Raw genomic sequence first — 21,149 nt, 5'->3', positions numbered from 1 at the left:
ATTTATACAATGAAATACACAAATGCTTTGAAGCTACGCCCCGAATGCAGTGATGTGGCCTATATAAAGCTACGTGGCGCAGTTGGACGACTCATGAGGGAAGAATCATAAATAGTCATGATAGAATATTCCTTAGAAAGTGCAGCCTCAGCAATAAAATCACACTTCAAAGGCATATACTTACATTTCTCACAAAATTTGCCAGTGAAGCCATCCACACACTGGCACTGCTGCCAAGACCAGTGGTCCAAACAGGTGCCCCCGTGTCTACAGGGACTGGCGGTGCAGGCTCCTTCCAGTCTCGGACATCTACAGACACGCAAACCGACAATCAGACAATCAGTTTGACAAGTCAGCCGCACAGTCGGCAGCTGGGGGGTCTCCTGAAAAAGAAACTCCCTAAAAAAAGGGGGGCAGATGAGCTGTGATTTCTTTCCTCATGCTGTGATAGAAAAAACCCATAAAGAGCCTGAAGAGAATTAGCATATTAAAAGATCTGTCCTCATCTTGCTATTCACCAACAGGGCAAAACAATCCGGAATTCTGCAATTGGTTTCCCCCCGTCAAAAATCTAGCATTTGTATTGAAAAAAACATCTTTTTAAAATCTCTCAAGAGAGTCTGAGAGTGTGAACAGATGTCCCACAGCGAGAGTCGAGGAGGTTGGAGAAGACAGACAGATGGGAAGAAGAAGGAGATGATGGAGAGAGGGTGAAAGGAGGAGGGTCTGGGTGGAGCTGTGGGGACCTGTCAAGGATGCCACGCGATGCCAGCGCCTGACTGGGCTCCAGCGGCCGACCGTTGACGGCGAACTCCATGATGCAGCCGACAAAGTCGTGGGTGGCGACCTGGCCGCGCCGATGAAGGACGGGTTCTATTGACCTGACGCCTCCAACTGAGAGCCTGTTGGGCTGCACATCCAGGATCCTGCGCACACACACATGAACAGAAGCACACAAAGACTTAGATGCACACAGACACAAAAGAACATATGTATATGCTTTCTTATGCATTCAAGTATTCAAGAGTATGCACACACATACACACGCACACACCTAACCGTAACCTCAGCCTAACCTTAAAGCAAGTTTTCACCCTAATATTTAATGGTTTACATTGTGTGGGCTTGCATTTGTTCCCCATAAGTAAGGCAGGTCCCCACAACTACAGAAAGATATGTTCCCACATGCACACACACACACACACACATACACTCTTACACTGAGAGACACTGCAGGTCAGTGAGTTTCACAACAACATGGTCCCGAGACCCTTACAAAATAAACCTTCTGCAGACCTCTGTGGCCTTTACTCTTCTGCCAAATCTCTCTCTCTCTCTCAAACACACACACACACACACACACACACACACGTTTTCACCCCACAAGGTCTGGCTCAGAGCTGACTGCGTGCAAAGCCAATGATCGTCCAGTAATTTAATGAAGGTTTACATCATATATTGTGCATTTACAACACATGACTTCATCTTGACTTTGAGTCATGTTTGGATTATCATTACATAAATACATAAGAGAAATTAATATCACAAGTGAAGCATTTTGCTTTAATCCAGATATTTAGTCAGATAGCAATAAAGCAAACACAAAAAACATAAGCTTCACTCCATAGAGCTGTATCCAACTGCGTAGCCTCTACAGAAAAGCATAGTGTGAGACATTAACCTGTAAACACTCAGATCGATTGTTAAAAATAAAGAAAGAAAAAAAAAAAAAGAACCAAAGCAGAACTTGTGTTAAAGTGGTAGATTTTTAGATTTGATGTGTGATTGGAGGAGACTGGCACTAAACCAACACCCATTTTGTGAAAAGAGATGAAATTGTTGTCGGTTCAGAGTGCAGATATTAATCTCTTGCTATTAAAAAGGATGAAGTGAAACAACTAGAAAAAAAAAAATCACAACCGTAACTATGTTCAAAACCAAAGAGAAACCTATTGGATCTGAGTTATCTGACAATATTTGACCAGACACGGAAAATTTCCAAGCCTTGGAACTGATGTCTTGGGTGACTGTCTTACCAGTCAGTGTGTACTGCCACATTGCTCACAGCACAGTAGCCTGGTTCCTGGTCATCACCACACAGGTCCACAGTGAGGGATGCAGCCTGCAGGATGACAGAAGCACACACACGTCATGTGCGATTGTCTTTAACACCAAAACATATTGAGGCACACTGTTGTTTCTGAAGACAGGCATAAAACACTTGGTCTGTCTGCTTCTCCCTCTTTCTGATCTGTGTGCTAGTGACCACTTGGACAGGTTCTGCACCTGCACTGTTAACATTTATCAGTGTCTCAGTGTGTCTCACTTTATTGCTAGAAGTAGCCCTACGATGGAGTCGCTCTCTTGCTAACATTTCTATAGAAATTTAGATGAAGTAATAGCCGAGTATTCAGTCTTTTTTTTTTGAATATGGGAGAAAACCATTGTCTAAGCTTCAAGTCACAATTTTCTGAACAAATTTTACCTTAATTGTGTGTGACAGTAAGTCAAATTTTTAAGCAATTATATACAACATATATGTGTGCAAACAGTGCGTGGGTGGTTGGATTCTGTTATCAGGCTACCTCTTTCCTCCTGTCTCCTGCTACTGCCTGTAGCTTCATATTTACTTTGAAACATGAGTGCATGAGTACATTAAACCACATTCTGTGACTGTCAAAGTGAATGACAGTGACAAACAGCCTGGTGTACATTGTGTGCCCAAACATAATTTATTTTGTGTGTGCATCTTAAGGACTCAATGCATGAGAGTGTATCTGACTAAACATCTCCTCATGCACTGTAGCGCATCTGTCCCTGCAGGGTTCAGCTTCCACCCATAATTTCTCCCTCAGTACTTGTTTAAGTCCTGTTCAGTGGTTAGCGTGAGGTTTGTCCACCAAACAGCATGTAGGGCAGATATTTTTCATCAATTCGTCACAGTGGTTCATGGCAGAGTGGCATAAAAATGGCATACATTACAGGAAACAATTCCTATTTCCCATTAATGGTATGAAAGCGTTTGACCAGCTGTGGGTTACTCTGTTGCTCTCTCTGTGCTCTGAGAGAAGAGAAAAGAGAAAAAAACACGGTGAAGAACTGTCTGGAAATGAGTGTGAAAGTGCTGAAAAACCAGGGCAATCATGCTCCACCTCTGCTGGATCTTAAGTAAACACGGACCACACTGGTATCCAACACATCTCCAACACAAATCATCCAGGAGAGAACGACCCCACCAAGCACGCACTCTACGTACTCTTTGTCTTTTAATACACTTGAGTCACGTTTGAGTCAGAAATATGTATACATAGTAAAACACACCAACACGGTAACAACAGGACTCATTTGTCTTCATGACTCTCTGAAGTGCCATAAAGAACATCAGGACCACATGAACTTTTTCATTAACGTCTGTCCCTGCGATCAAAGGCTCTACAACCATGCCTTCAATACAGTGCACTGCACACACTGTCAAATGTCTCACTCTGTGGTGGAGAAAATAGCCATCTCATGAAAAAATAAGTACAGTGTTTTTGTACTCAGCTAACACTGGAGGAAATGTGAGGGAGACGCCGCTTGAGATCATTGTGTTCCCTGTGACTAATAATGGAAGGACCATAGCACTGCTCTCTGTTGTGGTGCAGGCACTAACTGCTGTTCTGTATTTATTTTGCGTTTGTTTTTAGGATGAATAATTCAGCTAATCAAAAACTTGATGATTAGCTGCTGGTGCTAATCAGCTACAGCAAGTCCAAGTCTGTCAAACTACATTTGCAAACCTTGTTTGCAAAGAATTTTGTTGTTTGTTTTAACTTCAAACCCTGATTTAAAACAAACTAGCATAGCTTCTCCTATCACTGCTGTGATCTTTTCCAGTCAGTCGTTTACTCTCACATGATCGTATTAATTGTTAGTATTGTGTCATTTCACACAAATGAAGCAGAACAAGTACCCTTAAATAGCAATGTGGTGGCACTGATTATGCTAATGATCATATCTCACAAATGACTCTTTCACAGGTGGCCTTCATTAAGTGTAAATGATCAATTCATGAGAGGTTTGTGCAGTTAAGAACTTAGCAAACATGCAAGAAAACCTCACAGAGAGGTTTGGAATGAACTGGTTTGTCCCTGTAAATTAGGATAATCCACTGATGTAGCTTTAACATTTTTCATTGGAAACTATTGACCACCAACTGAACTGAAAAAACAATGAACCTGCCTTTTAATAGGCAAATACCAGTTAAACAGTCTCCTTATAGCATTTGTTTTCCACAATGATGCCAATCTCACAATAGCACTATACGTGTGCCACACACTGAAATATTCATGCTCATAGTGTGTCATTTATTGTTTTTGGCAACTAAATGGATTTGGACGATTACGATTGTAACACAATCTGTGAACTTTTTTCTCTCTCTGATTAGCCTTCACGAAGAAGCAGTGCATGACTGCGTCCATAGCTTCTGTCTGCTTTAGCTGGCTCAGAGTTCGGGAGACAGGAACTGAGAACGGACCTCATGTCTGACCACCAAAATGACTCACAGCACCTTCTGCAAACACAGCGATCAGGTTCACTTTACACCGCCTGAGGGAGTTGGCACTTGAGGCACGACACGCGTGCATTACTCTGTCATTCCTCAAGTGCCCTTACATGGCCACCTCCACATACTATTCACAGGGCACTAAATGCAGACACAATCACCGTTCTCAGTGTGTGCTGGATTCCTTTCCATCCCGTCACTCCGCACCATCTCAAAACTGACAATTTAACGATTTTACCAGCTTCCTTTGAAACTCTCAGAGCATGGTGGGAAATGACAGATTTGAAGTCCAGCAGGAGAGCTACATTATAGAAGTTTTGACGGAGCCTGGGTGGATTTTTTTCTTCCCTCTTTCCTTGCCATTGGATTGCTGGCAGGGAGAAGCCTCTCATTCAGAGCACAGGAGACAGAATTTCACCCTTCAGGGTCATTTCGGATCCTCGAATTGTAAATCACAAAGAGCAGTAAAGTATAATTACAAACCATGAAAACCATAAGCTGAGCTACTTGTGGTTTGGGGAGTTTAATTATCATCTGATGGTGCAAAAAAGAATCTAAGGCCAAATTTGGATGCAGGTTTCAGCTATAAAATCCCACGACATAAATGCTATTGCTTGCACTGCCTGTGTTTTAAATCCATACCATGTGGAATTTCTCAGATTTTCTGCAACGTTTATGCTACTAGACCCATAAGAACTTTTGAGCCACAAAATGAAAAGTTTTTTCACAAATGCATGATGAAACATGAAACATGTGAGCTCATTAAAATAGATGTTTTTACCATCCCAGCTCTCCTGGCGATGACTGTGTGGAACTGCCCATCTGAAACTTTTATCATGGTCATCAGTTTATAAGTTCCACTTCCCAAGTTGAAGGAGAAGCGCACCCGTCCCTCAAAGATCTCCAGAGCCAGGAACTCTGCCTTGTCTCCAGTCTGGTTATCGTGGTTGTACATAAGCAGTGCGTTGCTCTTCAGCGTGGCAAACTTGATATATATGTAGTTATTGTTGGGATCCAGCGAAGGAAACTCCATGTAGGAAAGCTCCTCAAAGCCATAGCTGTTCAGTTCACAGTGTTTGCCAAAAACCCCTGAGGAAGAAAACAGACCAAAAGAAGACTCAGATAGGAAGCCAATGAATGATTCACAGTGCGGCTGGGATAAAAATATCTACAGATAAAACAGAATCTTTATTGAGCAATATTATGTGTTCTGTATTTAGCAGTAACAAAGCAGATATCGGTGCTGTCAAATTAAAAACTTGCATATTTGTCTAAACAGGACGCCTACTGAGGACAGCGGAAATACAAAACATGAAAAATGGAGACACAAAATGAACTGACAGAGTCCACGTTTGTTTAAGAAACCATGGATTAATAATGGCACACCTCTCTTGTCTTTGGGAAGATGGCATGAAATTAACCATCTTGCTTTTCAGTTTACCAGGGCTTGCTAACAGCTTACAAAGTTTCCTACTATTACTTACCAAATGGACAATGACAGTAATATCCATCCACCCGATTCTGACAGGACCCGCCATTAAAACAAGGGTTACACTCACAGTGATTGATGATGGAATCACACGTTTTGCCTGGGTTCACAGAACAACACAAATTAAAATGGATGAAGTGGCAGACAACACAGAAAAACCCTTTGGGGAACACAGTTCACTTTCCCCACAGGCCAAGTCATGCAGACCTTTCATCACCTCACAGCTGAGAAATGCACTGCAAAAAAGAAAGAAAGAAAGAAAGCTGGACTCCAACAAGTGAGTTCTAAAATCTAATGTTTGTTAAAACAGCCATAAAATATATAATAGGATGATGTAATTTCACCTGTCTTAGTATAGTTTCACTTATTTTCCTTTTTTTTTTTTCAAACAAGTGATGCTATTTTGGAATAAAATCATTTGTCCAAAATGACATCATTTGATCCAAAACAACATCTTGAAACCTTCATAGGAAAAAAGACATGATCTCACTCATCTGGCAGCTTCATCTCACTAAGAATAATTCGATTTTCAATCTTGTTGGAAAATCGTTTGGATAAGGTTTTTTTTTTTTGCAATGCTGAAAGACAAACAGTTGCAATGTACATGAATTACTGTCACATACATAGGTGAACATCTAATGAGTTGAAAGGTTAAACATCATGATAAAGAATGCAACGCTGATAAGAAAAATAACAGACATGGGAAAAACCATAAATGATTCAGGCAAGATACAATAAAAAAGACTGACAATGAACTTCTGCGAATACATTTTAGGTTGTAAATCCTGCAACAAGTTGCTTAATGGAGATAAATTCTGCTGCCAAAAACCAGGCAGGGAAAACAGGAAGTTTAGAGTTCACCGCGAGGGCATGCAAACTACTGTAAGTCAATAGGTGCATTTCTTCAGAGGGGTCATTTATCTTCCTGAAATTTAAAGATTTGTGGTCATTTTTATGGTCATAATATAAAGGGACAGTAATGACTTGACTTGAGGCAAATCGCCTGCTACAGCCCACTTTGAAAATGTCTTTCAGATGCTGGAGACAGCGGCTGGACAACAGGCAAGATTCAAATGACTCTAAGCAATTACACTTAAATCCACTCCCCTTTTATCAGGGGTAATAATGCAGCATATTCATTGCATTTTCAAATTAAAAGGCCTGATTGGATCTTTTATAAAGCATCCCATTTGTCATACAACTCAAAACAGTGCCAAATGAAAAATCCTTGATTAAAAAATTCCTCTGTATACAGTTGGATTTGAAATGGATGTGTGTGTGTGGTCATAGCTGCATGCACAGGAAGGCACACAATGAAATGTGATACTGGTGAACTGTGTGTGGAGTCTAAACTCCTAACAGGGTCAACTTCGCATCATCCTATTTATTAAAACAAACATGGCAGACTGATATGTATCACAGCTACCCCCCCAACCAGTATTCTGAAAACCAAACTGTTTTTGGCAGCTATACTTGTATGCTATGGCTACAACACCTCTTGGAAACATTCAGAAGCAAATATTTTCCTTGGACTCCAAGCCATGTGTGGTACATTATTGTGTGAGTATCAGTATGTGCATGTGTGTGTCCCCATGTACTTTTCCCCCCAAGCCTAACATGAGTGACTCTGTGGTCTGACATAAAATGTGACTCCTATGTGTATAGTACCTGCAAAGCCGGATTTGCAGAGGCAGTTGAAGCCGCCAGGGAAGTTCTGGCACAGTGCCCCATTCTTGCAGGGATTGGAAAGGCATTCGTTGACATCCCTCTCACAGGCCATGCCGGTGAAACCTTCAGGACAGGTGCAGGAGAAACCCCCCACCAGATTGTGGCAGGTGCCGCCATTGTGACACGGTGATGGCTGGCACTCGTCGATGTCTGTCTCACACAGAGCTCCTGTGTATCCTGGTCTGCAGCTGCAGGCGTAGGGCTGCAGGGGGTGGTTGGAAACAAGGATCACTGGGACACTTTCTTCTGTCTTCAAATCAGGGCCGACACTGAGACGCCTCTTGCAGCTGCCTCCATTCTGGCACGGGTTACGTGTGCAAGGATCATGGTCCACCGCATCTATTTGCACCCCACTCTGTCTATATAAAATGTCTTTGATACTCTGGAAGAATGTGGCCACACCGCTGGGGTTCACATATTGTCCATGGCCCCGTTTCACAGCTGCCATTAGGAAAGTCTGATTGTTGAGTTCAAATGCTCCATAGAGCAGCACCCCTGTGCCTAGTCCTGCTAACTGAGAGTTGGCAATGCGTAGGAAGCTGAGGTAGTGGTTGGTAAGAAAGCTTTTGACTCCTTGAGAGTGGAGTCGAATAAGTATGCTATTGTCCACTGTGGCATTGGTGAAACCCATAAACAGGACTCGGGCTGTATTGCTGACTGAGCCATGGACACCATCACTACTACGGATAGTTATTTCAAAACTTCCATCTGTTGAGCGGGCTTTAGAGTTGAGGTTGCAAGTTCCAGTTGGGATACTAAACAGACCAGACGACGGAGGAATAAGGGAGCAGTGAAACCTATCCTGAATGTCAGGGTCTTGAGGTTTGACATCTCCCAAAGAACCTCCAGGAAACATGTTCCCAAAGTAGTGGACAAAGATTTCCATAGACCTCGGCTCTGAAGGATTGTCATTCTGATCATTTATTTTGACATGAATTGTTCCTGTTGAGGACATTTGAGGCACACCAGAATCCTTGATCACAACAGAGAGGTAGAAATCGCTAATCTGTTCTCTGTCGATTTCTCTACTTGTGGTTAACACTCCAGCTGGACTAAGGCTGAAGTAGCTGTTGGCAGATCCAAAACTCAGAAGGTTGAATAGGAAGGGGCCTTGGTTAGGTGGCAGATCTGGGTCAGATGCTGTTAGTGTTGTAACTGCAGTACCGGCTCTCTGATTCTCCATTACCTCAGCATAGGTGGTTGTCAAAGTTGGACCGTTATCATTGATATCTTCCAGATTCACAATCACAGTGGTGCTTCCGGTTGCAGGAGGTGTGCCAGTATCCACAGCAAGAACTGTTAGATTATACACAGGAGTTGTTTCTCTGTCTAGCTCTGCAGCCACAGACACTTGGCCAGTTTTTGGGTTGATAGTGAAAACATTTTTATCAAACTCAGGAGCAATAGAATATGAAAATCTACTCCAGCTAGGGACAGAGTCTGAGTCCTCAGCACTCACAAAGGTGACCAGACCACCTGGTGAGAGACCTTCGCTAACCTGCACATCATATAGTTCTTGAGTAAAAACAGGAGGATCATTGGCATCAAGAATTGTGATGTTCACAAACACCTCATCAATATCTGCCCCGCGGATGCTCCCTGCATTCTTTGCCAACACCTTTAGAGAAATCTTTTCCTCTTTCTCACGGTCTAGAGTACCTGTGACATAAATCTGGCCTGTTTTCTTGTTGATGCCAAAGCCCTTCTTTCTGCTTTTCCCAAAAATGAGGTAGTAGACCACTCCATCATCTCCTAGGTCTCGATCACTGGCAAACACTTCCCCGACCACTGTGCCTTTTGGAGCAGCTTCAGAGATTTCAAAGTAGTACTGTTTGGAGACAAAGCGGGGTACGTATTCATTGGCTCCCTTTAGCTGAATATTGACATTGGCGAAGCTGCAGCGCTCCTCGTCTGGGACATTGAAAGCCTTTACTGTTAAATGGTAGACCTGCTTAGCCTCATAATCCAAGAAGCCCTGGGTGGTGATGGTGCCCGTATTGGGGTCAATAACAAAGAGGTCACTGTCTGATGACTGTATCACATAAGCCATGACTGCATTAGCCCCTGAATCACGGTCGGTCGCATTCATTTTGACCACTGTGGTGCCACTGGGAACGTTCTCCTGTACGATAGGGAAGTACTCATCAGGTTCAAACACTGGAGGGTTGTCATTCACATCGGTCACATGTATTATGACAGAGACATAGCTTGTTTTTGCAATCCAACCACCATCCGTGGCTGAAACTCTAAGCTCATGTCGTTGCTTCTCTTCAAAGTCCAGAGGGTGGGCTAGGGATAACACTCCGGTCTTACCATTAAGTGAAAACCGACCCATGTCATTGCCTGAAGTAATATTGTATGTGATAAGGCCATTCATTTCTTTATCTTTGTCTCTGGCCGACAGGGTCCTTATTGCTGTTCCCACGGCAAGGCTTTCAGGTACAGTAGCTGAGATTTGGCTTTGTGAGAACTCAGGTGTGTGGTGGTTTTCCTCTGTGACTGCAATTCGCAATGATGTTCGCGATGACAAAGGAGGATTTCCTCTGTCGGTAGCTGTGATGTCAGCGACAAATATTTTATTCATATCAGACATAAGGGAGGAGGCAACAGTAATCCATCCACTTGTTTTATCTAGTTTGAATTTACTGGAGCTGTTTCCACCCGTTACTAAATACTCAACCTCAGAGTTAAGACCAAAATCCTTTCTGTCATGAGCTACAATTCTGATCAATCTGGTGCCAACCTTGACACTTTTAGTGACAGGAGTAAAGTAGCTAGGTGTATCAAACTCAGGGGCGTTATCATTGCTGTCTACAACATTTACAATAACTGTCGTTTCACTCATCAAAGGCTTGACTGCTCGGTCTGAGGCCGTGACAATGAAGCTGTGGCGATTTATATTTATACTACTAGCACCTGTTGAGTTCTGATATTTTAACTGCTGCTTCACAAATATCTCTCCAGAGCTGGCATTAATTCTGAAATACTCAGACTGGGATCGAATGAAAAAGAAAATTTTGCCATTGAATCCCTCATCTGGATCTGTGGCAGACACTTGTGTAACCAGGGAGCCCACCTCAGTGAGCTCAGGATAGTCCAGATAGTAAGAGGGACGGCTAAATCTTGGGGCATTATCATTAATATCTGTTATAAATATGGTGACATCTGTGCTTACTGTCCAGCCAGAGTCATGGGCAGACACCTTCACAATGTAATGATCTGTGTCTTCTCTATTGAGGGGCCTGCTAATTGTTATGTCACCTGTGTTTGGATTAATACTGAATGGAAGGCTGGTATCTGTAATTGAATATCGGCTAACTGCATTTGAACCAGCGTCCTCGTCTGTGGTGGTGACTCTGGTCACAGTGTAAGCCACTGGAGCGTTTTCAGCCACCGTAGCACTAAAGATCTTGGAAAACCTAGGAGCATTGTCGTTCACATCAAGTATGCTGATTAACACTTTGACTGCTGTGCTTTTGGGAGGCAACCCCCGGTCAGTGGCTTTGACTTTCAAAGTGTACTGAGCCACCTTTTCCCGGTCCAGTGGCCTGGTGGTTCTTATTTCACCAGTTAATCTATTAATGCTGAAACTATTCTCCTTGTTGCCATCGATGATAGAGTATTCAAGCTGTCCATTAGGTCCACTGTCCAGATCAACAGCAGAGACCATCAGCACTCGCTGAGGTGAAAGGTTCTCCAGTATCTCAGCATGGAAGGGATCTTTATCAAACATTGGGTGATTATCATTCACATCCAGCACTGTTATTTCCACTTTTTCATAAGAGGAATACGGTGGGAAGCCCTGATCTCTGGCCTCAATCCAAAGAACATACTTCTGAATGTGTTCATAATCTAGTGGATGTCGGATAGACAACTCGCCTGATAGCTGGTCAATATGAAAGACATAATCCAGGTTGCCACTGGCGATGTAATATGACAACGGCCCTCCCCTCATAGAAGACCCAGTCACAGTTGTAACAATGTGGTTGGTTGGCTGGCTTTCTGGGAATGTGAATGCACGCTCCCTCAGTTTGATGACAGGAAAGTTTCCTCCTGTAACAAAGCGCACAGTCACGGTGGTCGTATCTGTTTTGGGGTTAGCTCCGCCATCTTTTACTCGAACTGTGAGGGTAACTTCTGAGCTGCCAGTTAGCTTCTCATTGGCGGTGATGGCACCTCTGATAGGGTCGATCTTGAACTTCTCAGAGTTGCGCCCTATCAGGGAGTAGTGAAGTTGGGCGTTGGAGCCTGAGTCCTCATCAGTGACAGTAACAGCAAAGACCAGGGACCCTAAAGACATAAATGGGGTTTTGCGGTCACGTTTTAATAGCAAAATTTATGTTTATTTCAAAGATGCTGACAATGCATAAACCTGCATATACAAATATTTGAGAGATTGTAAGTGAAAATGAGCTTTAACAATACTTTCTTCTTGAATAAAAGACTAAAGCTAAAGATATCTAAGCAAAAACTGTACACAGTAATGGTAAGAACAGGAACAAAGACCCTTTAAGGCATGTACAAACCTGCTGCAGTAGAGGCAGGTATATGGGTGACGTAAGGGTGGTGGTGGAAGTGAGGAGGGTTATCGTTGATGTCAGCCACTGTCACGGACACGGTGGCGGAGCTGGACAGGCCCTGGGGCTGCCCTCCATCTGTTGCCACAACCAGCAGTTGGTAATTGGCTCTGTCTTCTCTATCCAGCAGGGAGCTGGTGATAATCTGTCCTGTAGCCGGGTTAATGGAAAACTGGCCATGTCCTCCAGTCAGACTGTAGCTGTGGGGAGGAAAGACAAGGACATGTTAAAACAAAATCTTTGGTACTGTCATTTTTACTTCACCTGCATACATTTATATGTTTTTTGTGTTTAAAATAGGTTATTACATTGCAGAGGAACAAAGTATGAAATTACTTGAAATCACACTTGTTAATCTACTCAGTGGCTACTGAGCTACTTCAGCTTCTGCATCAAGAGCACATCTTATATCACAGTGAGGTATTTTTTGTTATTACAGGAGCTTCTAATGTAAATACTGACTGATGATACATGAGTTATTCCCCTACATTGTTTGCTGCACTGCCAGGGACTTAAGGGCTGTCACAATGGGCTGTCTACAGAGGGCACTGTTTCAGAGTGTGCAAAAGCACATTTCACAGAAAAATATACTCAGTAATGGTCACCACATGGTAATGGTGTGACATCAAACCGGTTAGCTTACTGAGGCATCCAGCTTTATATGTTGTCAAATGCAGCCACTGTTTTCTGCTTCACTGCTCAGTCTCTACTGAAATAGGACTTTTGAATCCTTTTTATGATGAAACTGATTCAATTTCATTTACACTATTGTGAAACCTGGTATTCATAAAAGAAAGAAAAAGAAAAAAATGAACAAAAGAGTACTTGCATAAATAAAATCACATAGCATAAAACTCTTCAGGATTGAGGGGCCACAGTCTATGGGTTCCATACTACTATCATGTTTCACTCTGTATCTCACAAGTCTCCAGCAGGACCCAGACATAAATGTAAACTGACACATACATCTACACACCAGTGCATATTTTGAAAAGGCAAAAAAAAGCATCCCCCTCCAGAGATGGGATGGCAAATTACAGATCAACGTGTGAAAGCAGAGTGGATCCGCAGCTTATTTGGACATCGTCAGCAACATAAACTGTCCACAGATGCTTGTGGCCTGAACACAGTCTGAAGATGAGCTCAGGTTTGGGACTTATTTTAATGGGCTGTGAGAATTAAAACTACTAACTGAAGGTAACTGGTTCTGGTCTCCATTAAGGGCCTCGAACCCCCTGGGACCCCTGATGGGTACAATTCGTACTGTCGTAGACAATTAACATCCTCATTACTGTGTTTTGGGAAACTGGAGCGCGCTGCGGTACCCCCCAACGTGCAACCAGTGGGGTTACTGAGGAGAGAGGAGGGGTCAGACTTGAGTCAGTTGTTGGTTTGAGAGAGACCGGCCAGACGCTCTTACAGTTTCCCCAATGGAGGGGGATGTGAGTGTGAATAAACTGCCATCCAACTTGAGCCCCAACAATGATTTTGGGTGATGACTAAAGCTCTACACTCCACTCCTAAACTTCTATCAACAATTGCAACATCAGCCAGGAATTTCACAAAGCTGGAGATGAGGTAAAATGTTTCACTTAAGACATGAAGAAAGCCAAAACCCATTCTCGCATGGCCCTGAAAGGGTATTTTCACACCCATCAAAGCAAACTAAAACTGACCTGATTGTAGTTACTGGAATTGCAAAGTGATCCACTTTTTAAAAAATGACTTTGTTAGTCTTATGCACGCATGAGATTTTATTCCTGTGTTTATCTGTCTGTAATTCAGTAAAAGAAGTTCTTGGACAAAAACTAATCAACCTCTGCGGTAACTTATAACTGGCGTATGATTTTTCTTCTCTTTCTGTATTTGCTTCTTCTGTCAAACTTCTAAACCTAACTTCTAAAAGTGGAAGGAGTAATTAAATCTTAAGTGGAGGTCAGGAAATGACATGTAATTTTAAATTTAGACTATTTTAAGATTGTATTTTTTGGTGATTTCAGGACAATGCCATTTATGTAATTATTTTTGTTGGCAATAATTTCATTATGAGCCCCCTCTGTAAACCTAAACCCTGGCAAAAAATGCTTCTGCACCATAAATGATCGAAACAACTGGATCAAAGTCAATAATTTAAATCAAGCCTGTTTTTCCTATGTGCTGGCCATGACAGGGAGTCATGAACCACAATGCGGCCATTTTGAGCTCTGCAAGGACCACATTCCACATTCGTCTCTTGTCTATCTAATAAAAGCATTAAGACGTTGAAATGTATGAAACAAACAAACAAACAAAAACACATTAAACATAATATAAAAAAAATAAACGAAGCACATTTTTGGACCTTCTGTCGGTCACCAATTTTTGAAAAGTGTATGTATTGACTGATGAAGACATTTTCAACAACTGTTAGTACTCAAAAATAAAGTCAGTGATCAGAAAATGCAAAGTTCAAAGACCTGATTACACCATTGACGCCAACATCTGCATCTGAGCTGTTGACCAAAAGCACGTCTGTCCCTGTTGGGGCGTCCTCCATGATGGTGGTGTGGAAGGTGGAGGAGGTGAAAAGAGGGACGTTATCGTTCACGTCATTCACCAGAACTATGACTGTCCCCGTTCCACTCAGAGATGGAGAACCTGCAGGTAAAGGAAGACAAGGCAATGAAAATAGATATGAGTGACAATAGCAGTTTGCTTTCCCTTCAGTGAGCACACAAAAAACAAGTAAAGGAGAAACTGGTTCACAGTCCAGGGCAGAAGCAACTCATTACATGTTCCATTCACATGACAGACCTCCTTTTCGTGCCACAGTAAACAAGTAAAGGAGACAGTAATGTGTAAGCGCCATTAAGACTCACACTGGACACATGGTGACTTATTATACATGACTTGTCATTTGCATTGAGAGCCATACTGAACCAATTCATATTTCTGCGAGGGCTCAATCGAAATATTGCTGCTGCATTTAATTCAAGCAAATTTCTCTGGCCATCGGTTTGGATTTCCATCAGCAGCTGCATTGCCACATCAACACACACCAGCACAGAACACATCAAAAGGGCTCAATGTCTCTGAAACCAAATCTTTCAGGCGTCCTTCCTGGGGTCTTGGACACTTACAGATTTAATTTCCACAGCGAGGTATCTATTTTAAGGTGCACGGCACTGAGCGAGTTAGTCTGTGGAATTTGAGCAAGGAGAAGTGCTATTTTCAGCAAAAATCTGACCGGTTTTCTCCCAGAGCGGGTGACGAAACGTGGCTTACTGGGCCCCTGGGGGATGGATTTAAATCAATAGCAGATGAAAACGAGCCACAGTGCAGAAGAACCTGAAGAGAGAAAAAAAATCATCCGCCTTTCTTGAGCTAGCCTTTTTTAATCCTTCCTTAAATGGCATGCTGAACAGCCTGATCTATATTCCAAACACAAATGCAGGTTCAAACTTGTTACTAAAGTCACAACATGGAATCTGGGGACATGTTTAAAAGCTTGGAGGTATTTTGAGCTCTTAATGATTTGCATAAGATTACATTGTTTATAAGGACAGAGAGCACCTGAGGATTGAGGAAAGCTGAACTCTACGAGCTTTATGAGGGGAATTTCCTACCTCTAACATGTAGTTGTTCTCTCCTGCGGCTCTCCTCAGGAGTCTATGTGAATGTGTCAACTATAATACATCCAAATACAAACATACACAATCTTGAGCTTGTGTCTCCTGTGCTTGTGTACTCAGCTGTTGAAAACATCGAATTCTTGAACTTGTGTACCGTAGGGGCCTGGATTAATAAGAGATAATAAAAATATTTGGACGATGGCCACCAAAATCCTCTCCTTATGCAGAGCTGTGCAAAAATCAAAACATACAGAATCTGAGAAAAGAGAGTGTGTTGAGGGTGGAGGGTCAGAAACCAAAGCTCGAGGGACACCATGGCTCTACTGCTCAGTCAGTGAGGATTATCTTATAAATGTGATAAAATCAGGGCAACATGCTCATTTTATTTTTTTTGCCAAGTTTACTCATTTGAATGTTAGATGAAATATCTTTCCCTCAGCAGCCTCCAGAAATGATACATGAGTACTGCTGATAAAATGGCTGCTTTCTGTCATACTGTATGTCACCAAAAGACAACAAAGGGAAAAAAGAAAATATTAGCATCACTAAGAAGTCTTTTGCTTTTAAACTCTGAGACTTATTGTCTCAGAGACTTACTTGTTTTAGCTAAGCTATTGGCATGGTTATATGGATGGTAATATCAGCTGATCACTTTGGTACTTAGAGGCCAAGTTTTATTTTCTTAAAAACAACAGAATTGTAATAATATCATGTTTGTGTAAGAAAGGTTAAGCACTTTGGGAAGTATGTACAACATTGCCAAATTTGGTTTGAGCCGAATTTAGCATTAAAGAGTTACAGTCTGTTGCATCAGGCCACACCTTCAAAATGTAGAAACCCAATTATAGATAAATGATGAACGACATCCAAAAACCAAAACAAAAAAAAAAGAAAAAAAGAAAAAAAAAGCCACACTTCAAAGTTTTGCTTGGGGTCATCTTAATGTGGCATGTACCAAAGTTGTTGAAGATTCAATGAAATATGAGTCAGACCCAAAAAACGTGTTAACCAAAAACAAATTCATACTGCGTGCCTACAGACACATTTTGGTTGGTACCAACACAGCACTGAGGCATACAGATATCCACATTTTACAAACAATATGTGCCAACAGTAGTTTGACACTATTTAAAGTCCTGGTCAAATAACTGAAGTCTTCTTGAGAAAAAAATGAATTTCCCAACAAACTCTGCTGCTGCTGTTAAACTGCTGACGCTGAACTGTGACCTCCCTGCGGGCACAGGAGAAATTTACTCACAGAGATCAACAAATTTGAACATTGTTGTGGGGTGTGGAGAACACCACAGCTCCTTTCAGGAGGGCAGGGGATTCCTCACAAAATGAGATTTGAGAGAGTTTGCTGTAACATCGTGGCTTTATGATAATAAACACACATCCGACCTTAAGCTTGTAATGTATCTGGTCAGAACAGAAGTGGCTAACATGCACGTTCAGAATAAACACAGCTGAATTCCAGAAGCAAAATAAATGATACAAACAGAGGTAACAGTAAACAATTTTTATCCCAAAAGAGGCCTAGAAACCATACAACACTAATCTTTAGTGACTCATTACCAAAATGAGTCATGTCCCCTGCAGTTCTGAGACTTTACCGGCTTTTTAAGAACCTTGTGTTTATGACCAAAAATAGGCAGTGTTGAATTTTGAGGTGAATATGTATTTCCACCTTCACAAATATTTGTAATTAAGAGAAAACTGCTTGAAAACCAAATCACTGGCCATTCAGGGACAACCGACGACAAACTTGGTGTCAAATGCAAAGAGTTATGAGTAGAAGAAATACAATCTAGGCCGAAAATGTAAATTGTGGCATGCAATTTAGGTAGCATCCAGTCTATACTGTGTCATCACAGGGCTATTATGTAATCAAAGAACCACAACATGTCGCCAAGTGCCCAAACAAATGTAGTCAGCAGAATTACTTAATCAACATCATACGTGATTGCAGCTTTCCAATCAGCCTACACTCGAGTCTACAGTGTCACACGTGCAAGTGTGCGACGTGACTGAATTGACATGAGTCATCATTCAGGAGGTTGCCATGGCAACAGATTAAGAGCGGCTCCTGCTCCTCCTCAGCTGATCCTCTTAATTGGGGAGTGATCCAAGTTAGCAAGGTGTGTGTATAGGTTAAAATTAACAGCTGCTGCCAGGCAAAGTGTGTTCGACTTGCTTCAGTAACTTGCTAAGATGGTTGTTGATCACAGATGTTGTGTGCAGGCAGGAGCTGCTGGGCTGATAAGTGCCACTCAGGACTCAGGTCCTATCAAGAAACTGAGTGAACATAAAGAATATTTGGTTTTGAATATTAACCCAGCTGAGATATTTTTATAAACTGAGTGTGGCGGCTGCGTTTCAACAGAATTGTTTACCCACTATGAATGGAAAGAGGCCCAGCTGGTAACCCTGTGTGTGTACGTGAAGCACACAGCTTTCCTTCAAGGCGTTTCACTTTTGCACAGGATGTGATGTCACAACCTGTTTACTGCCTTGAGAGAACAAACAACCTCCTCGGCCACCAGTTGTGTGAACCCTGACCTGCATTGCCTCTGTCACCAAACTTATCAGGGACTCTGAGGCACAGGACACTGTTGCCCCAGCTAATCCTTAGTAAACATAGAGCAAATACACCCCAACCCCCATCCCTTAGTTCATTCACTTCATTAGTGAAGACCTACACTGCCCAAATACTCCCAATGCCCCCTGAGGCTCATTCGTGCGACCCTGAACCTGTGCTGACCCCGCCTCTGTTCACAAGCATGGGTTCAAACAGAGCATTGTTCACATCTTTCTTGGTGTATCACTTCTCACAGCATCATGTGCAGCCTCAGGATGTGCCATCTTAGCCTCCTGGGGCTCACTGATATCACATAACCCCTGGCAGCTGTTTCCACCATACCTGCTGTCCAGTGTGTTAATAGCTCAGATCTATCTTGTTACATCGTGTGGGCTGACAGATTTAGTCATCAAGGAACAGTATATCTTGGGAGGTATGCAAATATATGTAAATTAAAGTTGTTCCAAATAGTTATGGTGAGGGTGAGACATTCTTAAGTCACATGATGGCGGCTGCTACATAACCGGGTCAACATTGCAGCTGTCATCTGTTTCCGAGTCTTAAATTTCCTCAGAATACAGTACCTGTAATAGAAACAAAAACAATCCCAGTACAGTTTATTATGTACAAAATAGCCTATAACCCCTTCTTCTTCTTTATTTTTTTGGAGCCAGTGACTCAACAAGGGAGGAATGCTCTCCAAGAGTGCTGAGAAATGCCAGCATCTCCTCCAAAGAGTCTTTTGGAATCTGGCAAACCCCAGGGAAGAGTGTCAGGGTCAGTGATTTAGACAACTGCCACAGAGGCTTGTATTACCTCGTGCAGTGCGGCTCAAGCAGAAGAAGGGGAGGGGGCAGCAGGGAAGATATGGCAAGGAAAAATGCCTAAATCTGGCAGTGCACAATCTGGCCCACCTCTATACGACAAATGACATCATTTTGCCATGGAAAGATTGCTGGTGGAAATTTGCAGCTGGAAGTCAGCTGCCTACCGGTGGCTGCCATGCACTGTGGTTAGAAAAGCATTTTTTCCATTGACAAATCCCATCTCCATGACCCTTTATTTTTTTTATTTCTACAGTAGTTTTGCAAAGTTTTTTAAGACTGCATAGCCTGAGATAGAAAAACATATCCAGGTCACTCCTTGTGCATATTTGATAAGAGAGAACTTGTGTGGATGCTTGCATCCTCAGATCTCTAATTTGTGGATCACTTATTTGGCAAAACAGATAAGGCAATCAAGGCACTACCTCACCTCTGTCTGAACATTGTGCTGGGGGCATAATCTTATTTCAGTGGTTAATCACGGGTCATTCTGGAAAGCAGACTGTCTTGACCCGACACTGCTCTTTGTGATTATTGATTGTGGTGAATGGTGATTATAGTCTCACATCATCTGTATTTACCTCATGCAGAGAAGTTATCAACGTCATCGCTCGTAACTCAAGATAAACTGTGTACTTTTACATGATTAATTTTGCTGTGGCTAGAAAATTGTTTTGGAATCAAATGCCACTCGTCTCTTACAGTCCGGCCCAATGTGTGTGTGTGTATATTTGATCCAAATTCATTTTGGTTATTAATGCACATGAGGAAATGGGGTTCAGTTCCAGAGCAGCATGTTCCCTCAATCAGAAAAGAAAATACTGGCCTTTGTGGTACCATGTTTCCATGAGGTGGTTTTGCCCTAGAGAGCTGCGCTGGAGTCACTGAGCTCTGAGGCGGTATGGATACCATAAAGCATAAGTCCAAGCTAAGTCCTGGTGATATCCCTGTCTCCAAGACTGAGGGGATTCTCCATGAGAGCACATCAGAGGGATGGTATGCAGATAACTGTTTTTCTATCCTATGAGCAGTCGTTACACCACAGGACCTCATTTCACACAAAGCAACTGAATCTGTCGCGAGGCTCAAAGCGCTCGAGCCACATGAGAATTCCCTCCCTGCTTTGATTGAATCTAAAAACACCATTAACATTTAATTAAATGCAGCATATTCTCCTCAGATCTGGGAATGACGCAGTTGGGGTAGTGACAATCAAAACAGAGCTCTCTGTTTGCTATTTCACAATAATCCCAAAGAATTTAAAATGCTTGTTAAACTGACCGTGGGAGTGACATCCAATTCTGTCTGCTAATATTTCATTGCAGCTTCCGAGCTCAGACCTAAGCGGTTTGTTTCGGTGTGGATCACGTTTGAGGAAAATGCGAGAACCCAGAATAGCCCCCAAGAATCAGCGTCCAAAATAATAAGCTTCCAGGACCCTGAGACTAAACTAGGACCAGCTGACCATCTGTCGCCTCCTCTTCCAGCCTCCAGACAGTTTTCTCTGTAAGCCTCTCAACCCAGAAAGTATTGTCTAGCGTAAACATATGGCTGGGTCTAAGCACCTTATTAGTGTACATTACTACCAGACAAATCACATTAACCTCCAAGAAGGTGCCATGGCCATACTTTCTTAACCGGAGGTGGTACAAATACATGTGTTAATGACGACTAAGCTATCTGTTTTTTGACCGCTGCAGCTGCTATGAGGGCGCGCACTGCTGTGATAGCCTCACAGGGGGTTGATTTGAAGGGAACAGCAGCACCCACCTCCTGGGAAAGGCTGTGAGCTGCACTGA

General features: G+C 42.5%; 1 protein-coding gene across 2 annotated transcripts in view; it reads right to left on the bottom strand.

Moving 5' to 3' along the window:
* Positions 1-21,149, bottom strand: part of LOC124067777 (protocadherin Fat 4) — a 100,472-nt gene that overhangs the window by 9,087 nt on the left and 70,236 nt on the right. For both annotated transcript variants that reach the window (XM_046405377.1, XM_046405378.1), the window contains 8 exons: positions 14,794-14,974; positions 12,287-12,537; positions 7,701-12,050; positions 6,028-6,132; positions 5,325-5,632; positions 2,037-2,122; positions 747-926; positions 185-309 (listed from right to left, as the gene is read on the bottom strand). In XM_046405377.1, the coding sequence (XP_046261333.1) occupies positions 185-309; positions 747-926; positions 2,037-2,122; positions 5,325-5,632; positions 6,028-6,132; positions 7,701-12,050; positions 12,287-12,537; positions 14,794-14,974 (5,586 nt within the window). The remainder of the gene's footprint in view (positions 1-184; positions 310-746; positions 927-2,036; positions 2,123-5,324; positions 5,633-6,027; positions 6,133-7,700; positions 12,051-12,286; positions 12,538-14,793; positions 14,975-21,149) is intronic.

This window comes from Scatophagus argus, chromosome 12 (assembly GCF_020382885.2).
Source record: "Scatophagus argus isolate fScaArg1 chromosome 12, fScaArg1.pri, whole genome shotgun sequence".
In the NCBI taxonomy this organism is placed as follows: domain Eukaryota; kingdom Metazoa; phylum Chordata; class Actinopteri; family Scatophagidae; genus Scatophagus; species Scatophagus argus.
This window is presented reverse-complemented; position numbering and strand designations above follow the sequence as displayed.